This window comes from Python bivittatus, unplaced genomic scaffold (genome assembly GCF_059951505.1).
Source record: "Python bivittatus isolate LINGU-HERP-01145 unplaced genomic scaffold, Pbiv_v1 ctg000330_np1212, whole genome shotgun sequence".
In the NCBI taxonomy this organism is placed as follows: Eukaryota; Metazoa; Chordata; class Lepidosauria; order Squamata; family Pythonidae; genus Python; species Python bivittatus.
In genome coordinates, this window is record NW_028277058.1 from 30004534 (window position 1) to 30016913 (window position 12380).

The 12380-nt window shown below is 34.4% G+C and overlaps 2 protein-coding genes across 4 annotated transcripts in view; both read right to left on the minus strand.

Moving 5' to 3' along the window:
* Nucleotides 1-3292: 3292 nt before the first annotated feature.
* On the minus strand, nucleotides 3293-9285 carry NDUFA12 (NADH:ubiquinone oxidoreductase subunit A12). Its single transcript, XM_007424632.3, has 4 exons — nucleotides 9129-9285; nucleotides 7962-8044; nucleotides 6458-6545; nucleotides 3293-4809 (listed from the first exon to the last, which is right to left on the minus strand). The coding sequence occupies exons 1-4, from the start codon at nucleotides 9215-9217 to the stop codon at nucleotides 4629-4631; spliced, it is 441 nt and encodes a 146-aa protein (XP_007424694.1). The 5' UTR covers nucleotides 9218-9285; the 3' UTR covers nucleotides 3293-4628.
* Nucleotides 9286-10175: 890 nt separating this feature from the next.
* The window catches only part of NR2C1 (nuclear receptor subfamily 2 group C member 1), a 31523-nt gene continuing 29318 nt past the window's right edge, over nucleotides 10176-12380 (minus strand). For all 3 annotated transcript variants that reach the window (XM_007424635.4, XM_007424633.4, XM_007424634.4), the window contains one exon: nucleotides 10176-12035. In XM_007424635.4, coding sequence (XP_007424697.1) covers nucleotides 11861-12035 — 175 coding nt within the window. In that variant the 3' untranslated portion in view covers nucleotides 10176-11860. The remainder of the gene's footprint in view (nucleotides 12036-12380) is intronic.

The window sequence follows — 12380 nt, forward strand, 5'->3', positions numbered from 1 at the left end:
ATTTTGACAACAAACATTTCTGGGATATAAGCCAAATATGATAGCTAAGTTCTGGACTGAGAGCAACAAAGAATTCACACATTAAATATCTATAAATATGCTAATATTTCTGGGAAAACATGAGTAAATATACTGATATTTAGTTCTATACTGTTGCTTGTACTTAAAACATTTAATTTTTAAAATAATATTTTTATTGGAGTTTTACATAGTTAAAAGCTAATACAGAATTAGAAAAAATATACAAACAAAAAAGAAGAGAATGAGAGGAAAAAAAAGAAAAAAGACATAAAAAGTGACTTCCCCCTCCCTCCAAATAAGTATTTACAGTAACTTAACACTTTCTCTAATATTACAGAAAAAAACCCTCTTCTCATTCCTCATCACTAAACAATAACCAAATTATAGAAAGATTCATCGATCAGAATTACTCAGCAAACGCATTAAGAGTACCAGCAGTAATAACCTATAAGTTTTAAGTTTAGACGAATAAATCTATTTTGCATTTTGACTTATAACTTTCTCTAATAAGACACACAAGATTTATCCCCATAGGTATAAAGAATATTAATAATAGTAACACATATATTTTAAACTAGATCCAATAGGTCCCTTTTACATTCTAAGCCATAACTTTCTCTAACAAGTAGTAGGTAAAATATTTATCCCCATGTGAAAAAAATCTTTACATCGTCTTGCAATCCTGGTAAAAGAAAAGATTCCAATAATAACCCAAATCAAAATGTATACAATTTAACCCTGGTCAAATAAGTCCACTTTGAACTCCTTGGTCTTCTTTTTAAGATGCTTAATCTTCAGTCACTTTTCAAATAAAATCCCACATAGTAATTTATCATTTTCTCCCTATTTTCACTAGCAACTTCAGAGATTTAGTGCTTTCCCTTTCTGTGGATCCAAAATAAGATAACTCTCCAAGTCATTCTTCTGATTTATAATGAGGATATCCCCTTTAATTGTTAAAACATCAGCCAGCATAGTTTGTATATCCATTACAACTTCTTTCTCCATGTCACTCTCATAGTGAAACATTTTTAAGTCCATTTTCAAATCCACAATATATTTTGGCATATCTTCCATATCTCTGTTATAGTCTGGCAATTCTTTAAACTCCAATTTAAAATCCCTATTCAAATTATCCTCAGCTTCTGTTTTATCCAGCAGAATCTTGTCTTCTTCCATAACCTCTATTAGATCCAATTTTAAAAATAAGCCCTGACCACATTGTTCCCAAACAGATTTAAATTCTTCTATAGTAAAACAATGTTCCTCCAGTACTTCCTCTTTTAATTGCTCTCTGATTCCCTCTGGTTAACCTTCAAAGCCCAGTCTTCTCTTTTATTTTCAGAGCTAAAACTTTCCCACAATAAGTTTTCTTACAGTTAATTCCAAAATAATCTGTATTTTTATAAAATTTGAAACAATCCATTAAAAACTATTCTTTCACTTCCATCTGGCCCCTTAACTGTCCAGAATCAACATTCTTAACTCCCTTTTGCTGTTTTCCAGAAGTTAAATTTTTTTTTTTAACCTTTACACTTAAATATTCTTTCTTCCAAGATACAAGGAAATTCTCCTGGTGTACAGCAACTTGCTTTTCAGGAGGTTTTTAGTTTCCAAGTAAATCACTAATAAGTAATTGCTGATGTTAATTAAAAGAGGAAATGAAAGTAAATCTAGTCTCTCTTTGGAGGCTCTGAACCATGGCTCGGGCTCCATGTCTCCCACGACTCCCAGAGTGCACAATCCAGTGGAGATTGCTAAATTGTGATCTCATCACACGGAGCCTCTGTAGGGGATACTCGTGGGTGATTTGGTCATCTCCTTTGTGCAGAGATGGTTCTGAGGGCCGGACTTTTTGCTGGCTCCTCTTAACTGCTGCAGTTGTCGTCTCCACGGAAACAGAGCCATCTTTAATCCTCCATTTCTCCCCCAGAAGTTCTACTTAAAACATTTCAGAATCTACCATTTATATGGACTTGATTACCTTAATTCTTGGGGGTTGAGGGGGGGGTTGTATTCAAGGAGCTTTCTTATGTTGATGTAACTTCTGATTTCCAAATCAGAATTCACCTTTAGTAAACTTGCTCCAAAAAATCCCAATATAATTCTATTAAGTGTAGTATTCCTTCTGAATTAGCAATTACACAATCCCTCTTCTTAAACTATTCTCAATAGTAGCATTAGTTGACTCTACCAATTGCTCCTGCTGGGGAAAGGAACATTTGGATGGAAGGTGCTTGTTGCATGGTTCTGCTAATGATCAATGACTGTCTTTTTTTCTATTGATTCTCAGGCTACAAGGAAATTGATCCTGGAGTTGGGTGAGGGAGGAGGGACAGAGAGAATTAAAACTTAACAGCTTTTGCCAGAGGACAGGTTGAACATGAGAGCTTGATAGCCAGATAGTATGAAATAAAGGATTAAATGACAGTTCAGCTAAATGCTAAATCATAACTGTTAAAATGAACTCATATACTCCCTCCTCTGGCACAACAGTGAAAGAACTTTGAATTTTTTGTATTCACTGTATATAAATCAAAGTTTGTTATACTGTCTGAAATGAAGCAAACAATGGTTAGTTTTAGCAATTAATAGTTAATCCAGACAAGCTAACTTGAAAATAGCTTTTAAATTCTTTTAACTTGTTAAGATCAATCAGTTTATGATTCAAATGAGACAAAATGCAGCTAATATACAACAAAACTAGTATGTAATTTGAATGGTTATAATACTAATCTTAACTATTAATTCTCCAAATAATAATATGGGAACAGGCTTAATTGTACACTATATCTAAGTTCTTACCCAAAGGGCAAAGTTCTGAACCTAGGGCAGTTTGAATTGATGAATGAAATAACTTAGCACAGTATAGGCATTATCTATCTATCTATCTATCTATCTATCTATCTATCTATCTATCTATCTATCTATCTATCTATCTACCTACCTACCTACCTACCTACCTACCTACCTACCTTTATATAGCTGCCCATCTCACACCAGGTGACTCTGGGCAGCGTACAACAAACCAATTATTTGGTTATAACTTTACAACATTTTAAAATTAAATCAATGTTCTATTCTCTAAGACAGAATGACAGCAGTGAAAGGACTTACCTAAAGCATTGATAAAGACTTACTTGAGGTCTTTTAGAGTGTATGTGGTAGAGGTAACATTAGCTCAATGAGTTCTTAGCAAAAGGAACATTAGCTCAGAGGACTTCAGAGAGCTCAGTCACCATGCTATATCAAGGAAAAAATATTCCAAATACAATATCTGACATATTCATTTATTTGATCAGTTTTGATGTAAAAACTATTGCAGCTCAGAATTTGATTATTACTAGTTATGTTTAGAATATACTACTGACATTACCAATACACAATTGAAGTTCACCATTTTTACACTGTTGCTTGTCCTTTAGACAAATCTCAAAAGGATGTTAATTTGCAGCACTTCACAACATCCTGCACTGAACGATATAACAGTTATACTGTTTCCAGATCATATCAAAAAAGAAACAAAATGACTGATTTCTTATTAGACTGTACTATTAATTTAAACCTTCTATATACTTTCACTTTATTGTATTCACCCAGATAGTGTTAATATATGACATTCATCAGACATTTATATTTCATTAGGTACGCTTGCTATGTTGTTTCAGATGGAACCAAGATATTTTTCTGTGGTCCATCTTTCTATTTTGTAGGAGGTTATCTCAGTGTCCTGCCCATTTATATTTGTTTCAATACTATTTTCATGACATGTTTGAAGTTAGTCCATAGTTGACATTCCTCACTTCTGATTCAATCTCTGGGTAAGAACTTTAGCATTAGTTTTTCCATTGCACGTTGTGTGACTTGAACTTTTTCTGCATCTGATTTATATATCCAATAATTTATATATCCTATAATGACAATATGGATAAACATCCATTATTCCATGTTTTCACCCATCTGATGAAATCAAGTAGGCACATTCCAGGTCCTGTCAATCAAACAGGAAGTGTGTCTTCTCAATGGCAGCCCCATCCATCTTCTGGAATGACATCCTCTCAGAGATCTATACTACTTCCCCTTAGTGACTTTATGTAAACTGTTGAAAACTTGGGGTGTTTTCCTAGGCCTTGGAAGTGTGTGCGTGATCAACTGTATTCTTGTTTGATATATATTGTTTTCTTTTAATTGTAGGCCTCCCAGAATCCCAGGAGTTGGGCAGTCTCAAAATCTAATTTATTTAAATACTGGTTAGTAAATCTATTATATTAGAAATATATGTGACAATATTTTGTAATTGATGCCACTGGATTCTACCAGACTCTCAATTCTACGAAAATATTCCACAAACATTTACTGTTTTTGTTGTTGTTCAGTCATTAAGTCATGTCCGACTCTTCGTGACCCCATGAATCATATCGCGCCAAGCCTTCCTGTCCTTTACTGTTTTACAACATATTATATATTCTGTTTCTGCCCATCCATTACTCAACTAGCTCCCATCAATATTTTGATTTCAAAATATTTTTAATCAAAGCCTTTATTTTAAATAAAGATAGATACACACCAACAAACTTTTCTTTATAAATCACCATGTTCTTTTTCTTTCACTTGCTAGGCGTAGATGGTGGAACCCACTCCTGTATCTTCTTACGGGTTGTAGAGTATGGTACATACTGTCTAGGAGTACCACTTTCATTTATTTTATGATTCTGGAAAATGAATTTACGACTCACTGGTGGATGTGTTGTTGGGGGCTCTTCTGTCATACAGTGAATCCAACGATGCCTTAGAAAGAAAAAAATACAGCTACAAATTTCTTAATTGCACCGAAGGACATATATTTGCATATACAGGTTCACAACAAACCATGTTTTATGGGCAACAGTTATACTACCCAAAACATTAAAAATAGCTACATTTTAAAAATCATGCAGACTCATCAGTTAAATTTTACATTTGATAAATTTAAAATCATACTGATTGAACTGAAAGAGTTGTCACTAAACCAAGGGCAATTTCTCACCATTCAACAACCTTGACAAAGCTAGTGCTATGACATTTGGGCTGCAAAATACTTAGTTTTATAGACCTTTCTGCTGCCAACTAATGGTAATCAGGAGTTTTGAAGTACAGATCCAGTAGCCCAAGAGAAACCTACTTCTGACAAGTAAGCATTTCAGAACCTGTGGAACCAGAAGCACAGCACCTCTTTATTTTATCTATTTAGAAAACTTATATGGCCTCTTCCAAACAGTGGTATCTTTTTTCCAGGCTTCAGTGCAAGACTGAAAGACAGGCCTCCTTTAACCAAAACATTTCTTGCAAAGCATTTTTTAAATATGCAGGTCTTATAAATTAGCATAATGTAGCATTAATACTAAGCAAACCTAAAAATTTAGAACAAGTACTTACAAGAACAAAGTTAAATAAAAGCAGCAAAGTGATTGTTGTTAAATAATAAGAAAGAATGGGAAAAGAGCAATCTTCATGTAATATTTAAAGCTTATCAATGCTGGTGCAGTTGAAAATATCCAACAGTTTTACAGAATATTCAATGAAGGGAACCTTGATTAAGAATGGAAGTATTGATATACATAGGTTTTCAAAGCAATTAGCAGTTGATAGATTAGACCATAAAGGAAGAATATGGCAAAAAAAAAAAAGATGATAGGCACTGTGCCTCATCTCTAAAGCACAAAGTAGGCATTATAGTAAATTTGCACAATTATTATGGTAGCTGTTTGGACTATCATGTCTCTCTCTCAAGTCTAAATTTAAAGGAAAATGGAAGGCAACATTATATTATCTGAATCATGTATTTTCCATAACAACCAAGGCAGGCTATGGAACTTCATATGTAACATTGTTTTTGGTATTAGCAAATCTGTTGTAACATGTTCCTTAAGACTTTACCATGATAAAAAACCAAATGAAGCAATTTAATTTTTCCACATAATGTTACTAATCATACCACAGGTACATAAAACCAAAGACACTGGTCAGTTTCCAGTAAAAAAAAAATATATTTAATGATGTTTGGTTTGAACTAAACACTTTCACTGATCTGTAGTAATTACAGCTCCTGAATTATGTGCTATACTGTATCTGGTAAAATATAGGATGTTCAAAATACAGCATACAGCATGAACCACTTCTTATTCCAGATTTATTTCTGGAAAAATGCCAGCTCACTCCCAGGATAGCAAGATCAAGGTGGTCAGGAAGACAAATATAACATTCTGATGATCCTGACAGTTTTCAGATTTCTAGTGATACGTTTGCTGGTAGAGGATTAGAGGCTGAAGTATAGTTTAAAAGTCTCAAATTAATTTCCCTGCTTTACCTCAGATAAACAGAATTATTCTGAGATACCAGTTTCACAAGGTTAATAAAAACATATAGATAAATGTATGTATCAAACTATCTGATTTACCATTCAGGAGGTATCATGCTTCCATCTAAGTCCCAGTATGTGTTCTTGCCATTCATTTCATCAGTATAGATGACCCACCGATGACGACCTTAAAGATAGAAATTTAAAAAAGAAAAAATGTATTAAAAAAGGATGTCTGTATGCATGCTATTTTAGTAATTACAAACTAATTCTCTTAGCCTTCAACAAAATCAAGTTCTGTGGCCATTTATATTTCCACTGATTTCTTTTGCTTTTAATATCCTGATTCTCAATTTTGGGAAGGACTAGCTTGACACAAGGAAAGAAAGAGGATAATTAAGGAAACAAGAAGTACCATTCACATATGTGGGCTTTTTTTAAACAGAAGAATGCAGGACAACATATGTAATTTCACTATAGCTTCCTGGCAACTAATATTTTATTTTAGCAATTTAAATAATTGTTATATTGGAAAAAATAACTTCTAACAGTAATGTTTCAAATGGAGTTACAAGCACAAATACCTACTGTATTTGTTTATATGGAATAACCTACTTGTTTACACTTCTAATGTTGATCTAGATTATCTACCATATTCAGTCTTACAAATTTGGAGTTTATAAGCTTCTTAGATAGAATTTCCCTTAGTACTTTTAGTTGTATGAGAAATGTAAAATACAATTTTTGTAATATTGAAGAACTTGTGATAAGTATAATCATTATGTGTGAATTACTCTTCTAATTGAATTACATGTCCGTGTCTTCCTGATTGTTTCTACCTATCCTATCTGATCCAGCAGGAGAGACACGTTGTGGGTACTGTTGGCCAAGGAGTGTCTGCTGGCGGAGCCCAAAGAGACTTTTCTGCTTCTGGAACATCATTCCTCTTGAGATTTGGCTCGCCCCCCTTTTGGAAGGGCCTTTCAGAAAGACTTGAAGACCTGGTTCTGTGCCTGAGCCTGGGGCCCTGGGTGTGTGTGATGGAGCCCATTTCCTGGCTATGTTGAAGGCCTTTTATGATTCTTCAGTTGCCACACTTTTTTTTATGTGTTTCACTTTTAAGTTTACTTTAGTAATTGTATATATTTTTTATTTATTTTAAAATGGTAAGTTGCCCAGAGTCAGGTATGTGAGATGGGCAGCCATATAAATTGAATGAATACATTAATAATTTTAAAACACTAACATTGTTTAATGTTTATTTTTGTATGCATGAACGTTTTTTTTAAAAAAAGTAACATACTTCTTAAAGCTAAAATAGTGCCAGGAAAGCAAATCAACATCTGGATTTGGCATCCAAAAGACCTGAATACTATCTATTTAATCCCTTTTTAAATATCTTTATTTGAGCTAAAATCTTTGTTGTGGCAACAGTGACTTCTTATTGCTACTGACTTTTTCTATTTTAACATCTAATTGAATTAGGAGAGAACCCCACATAAGACACACAGGAAAAAAAAATGCTTTCATTGTTGGTAAATGTGTTAAATAACCCAACTTCTTTAGAAGAATAAACTCAAATAATCCAAATAACTTCACTTACCAAAAAAGAACCTGTTGTCTTCATAGTATTTGTTTCCATACTTATCTGTCCCTACTAGAGTACCAATCTTCAGATCATTGACCCTGTAAATTCCCAAAAGAAACAGAATAAAATCTCTAAGTTATGTTTTACATATATGTATGTATGTATGTTATAGTTAAGTGATAGCCTACAGGCTTTGCATGCAGAAGGTCTCAGGTTTAACCTCTGCCATCTTCAGATAAACTCTGAAAGTCTGGAGATCACTGTTAGATGAAGTAATAAGAGCAAAAATATCAGTAATATAAGGCAGCTTTGGTTGGTTTTACTTTCCAAATATCTTATTGGGGCAACCCAATGGATAAGAAATTTTTTCAGTTGCTGCTCCAAATAAATAAAACTATTAGGCTTATGGGGGAAGATGAAAATAAAAATGCCCCCAAATATACTATTATTTTATTAGCATATTCTGTAAAACTTAATACTGTAGAAGCATTATTTCTACATAACTTGCTTGCAACTATCAAGTTATCTGCCAAATTAGTTTAGTCAAAATAGTGTTTTGGGTAGCAGCCTAAAAAATTATCTGCAGATAATCTTAATCATCTACCTGTTCACCTCCAAGTGACCAGAAAACTTCCCTGTGTTATTTAAACCATTGTTATCCCTTCCTTTAGCACAGCGCCGGTGAAACAACCAAGGCAAATGTGTTTCTTAGTCCATAATCACAGTAACCTTGCAAAATACTGAGGTCGAGAGACAAACAGCAGCTCGAGGTCAGAGCTGGGGCAGGTAATGACTGAATGCAGTCTAGGCCTCCCCAAATCTCGGACGGCGCTATGACAGCCCCAGCGTTTTGGTCCTCATTTAGTTTTCACACGGATCCTTTTACCCCCTAGACAAGAGGAGCCCAAAGTCAGAGAAAGCTTTCCAAAAGTGACCTTCCCAGCGGGCTTTGCAGCAACTACAAGGTCACCCTAGTTTCCATCCTCGAGAGAAGCCCACTCCGGAAACCGAAGGCCAGCTTCCCTTCGGCCCTTTTCTGCTTAAATCACGAATTTCTGGAAATACCCTACGGGTTATGTCATTCAACCCAGCGAGCCGCAGTCTCCAGCAGAGCGCTCCCCAGCTGGAAAAGACCGTCCACCCTCGTTCTCCACGCTGGTGCAACCAGGACGACCTTTTCACCTGAGCAGCTGCCACATAGCGCCACGAATGCCGCCATGTCCACCGAGCTGTTGCAGCGCCCTCTTCATCACCTGCACGTACTCCGCCATTTTCTCTACGCCCCCGGAGCTCCGGCGTCTCCTGGACTCTCTTCTGCGCCTGCGCCGCGCCTCCTCTTTCCTTGCTTTTGCAAGCGGTTGAACGAGGAAGGCGAGGGAAGCTGTCCGACTCCGTGCGTGTTACTTGCTCGGCTGCGCGTGCAGAAAAAAAGGCGAGATAAATTTCAGGCACAACTTAAGAGCAAAGCAGTGAATTTTTGTGACAAAGTTGAATACGAGAAGAACGAAATCTAACCATTTGGGAGTACGAGTTCTACCTCGCCATCTTATATTTTCAGCGTCGTTATTACCCAAATACGCATCAGACTATCAACTTGGTGATTATTTCTGTTGTGCTTTCAAACTTGGTATACTGTATCTCAAAACAGGAAACCAAATTAAATTATAGATGGGGAAAGCAAACATGTTAACGAGTCAGCCATAAACAACAGCTGAAAAAAACATAAGAGCCGAAGTGTGATCATTCACATTAAATTTCTGTAAAATATTAATTATAAACATGAATATATTGAACTGTAATATTAATACAGTTCACCTGAACTATTTTTTTAAAAAATGAGATTAACAGGATACTATAATAAAAGTTACAATTTATTTTTTAAAAATACAGCCAAAATAGAATTTACACTTCTTCAGGTTTCAAGACATTTACAATAGTATATTATACAACAAGGTAGTAATTGGGACATTCTGATGTGTACACTAGAAGTGAATCACTAAAATGAATGAAAAATTGGAATGGAATACAGAAACAATTTCTATTGACTGCAGAACACACATACTGACACCATTTAGGGAGGTGTGCAATTCAAATGATTTTTAATTATGTTTTAAAACAGGACAAGTTATATATGCAAGATGTTCCCAAAAATACATCATCAAAAAGCTACAACTGTAGATATGATTAATATCTGCATGTGCTCAAGTGTGTGCATATATTTTGTGTGTGTAAAAAAAAACCCTAATTGTTCAGTTCATTATTAGGTGTTTCATTGTGAAATATATAAAAGATATCCCTTTCTATTTAAATAATTTTTAAAACTTGGAAGTAAATAATCTTACCTATCACATTACATAACCCCCTTTTTATTAATTAGTAAAGCCCATAATTTGACAAAGGTGGTTTTAATTGCTGATTAACAATATCTGAAATAAGGGTGAATTGACAGAACATCACTATATCAGCAACCCCTGATACAGTAATATATTGTATTAATGCTCAACTAACTTTACTAAACAATAACTAAGGAAAAACCAGACCTTTAATAAATCTGAAAAGTGCATCTGGAAAAGGTTTTCAAAAGCTGAAAATACAAAGCAGCAAACAAACATGGAAACATAAAATATGAAATAATTAGGATTCTAGTGCAATCACTGCTATTTAGGAACAACATACCATTCAGTATGTATTACAAATATTTCATCATGGTTTACTTGTTTATTCACTTATCACCTTTTCATAAATTTTCTCTAGTCTTATCTGAATTATTTTATGAAAACCTGAAAGTTAAATCTTGAAAGACACAGAATTGAGAAAAGAAATTCATTTCCAATAACACTCGTAATTTTTAGGTTGTATCCAGTAGGCTAATTCTGATGGTGGAACAGCATCAATCTGTGGAAAAATTCTTCCTCTATCTTTCATTTTCTCTGTGTTCTCCCCAAATCTGCTCCAGGTTTAAGGAAAGGGAGCAAACCTGGGATACACAAGGATGTAGAAAAGGAGAGAGGGAAATTACACTATGCAAGCATTGTTGCTCACATAACATTGAATGTGGTTGAATGTGTGGTTTCACAGACTTGCATACAAAATTCAATAAATTTCTCCAAATTTATCTAGATACATGTTGATAAACATTATTAAAGCAAGCATAATTGGCAATGGCAAATTATTCTGTGTTTATAAATAACAGGCTTTAGGAAATAACAGTTCTTGATGTGATTAAAATATCTAGGATTGTTTTTACTAAGAAATCTTATTAGCAACTGATATAACTCTGAACGTAACAATTATTTGTACTTCAAATTAATCTAAGTACTGCACAAGATGTAATCATTGATTTGGGACACTATCAGGAGATAATGCCCTATTTGTTTAAGTAACTCCAAAATCACCTGTTACTGAATAAAAATTTAACTTGTGAAAAAACGCTACTGAAAGTTATCCAGAACTCTGAATCCCATCAGAAATGAAGGCAGAAATGAAACTGACAAGAGAAAACTTGTAGAAACAAGATACTGAATCCAGAACATTTGGGGGAAAAAAGTTTATTTGTCCTAGTATCAAGTTGAAATGCTTTTATGAAACTTCTCTTTTTCAAAGGTTAGCTTTTGTATATTTGCTTGGAGTTCACAAGTTCCATGTATAGCTAAGCTACAAAAATAGGATGAACTACACTTCTTGATTTTCATTAGTTATCAGAAATGTACAAAGTTCTTGAAAATCAGATAAAAGGTAAGTCATCCTGTACCACTGAAGATATTCCATTGTGTTTTCCAAATGCATTGCTAAAGCACCTTCCTTTATTTTTCGTGCTATGCCTTCACAGGAAAACTTTTTTTTATCTCTTGGAGATAAGTACATTTACAGTTACCATGATCACCATGGTATAGAACCTGTGGTTTAATGTTTTTTTATATAGTATGACCAATTATTTGAGAGTTGTAGTCTGCAGTCTCCATTCGTAGAATATATGGTATGATACTGTCAATCTGAACATTTCCAATTAGTCCTGCAAAAAACAGTTCTTCTGTGATAGCTGCACTCATCAGTCTTAAGGCCGGCAATCTGAGAAGTAGCCTAGAGAGCCTGGAAGATAAATTTGACAAAGAGTGGCACACTTTTACATGCAAAGACGAAACTGATTTTTTAATACCATCAATTATTAGGAAACAAAAACTATAGTTTTCCAGCAATACATGCTAAATCAAACCATTCTTATCTTTCATGATACAACTCCTGTTAGCAATTCCTCAAGCTAGACACATCATTTCTGGGATTGTTGACAGGTACTATCCGAGCACCTCCTCCCTCCCCACCTGCTCCAAAGCACCTTTTTCCCTTTGAATCCAAAGTGATGAACAGCACTACAATTGCAATTAAATCTGAATATTCTATCTGTGTAAACTTCAATACAATTTATACTATGGATTA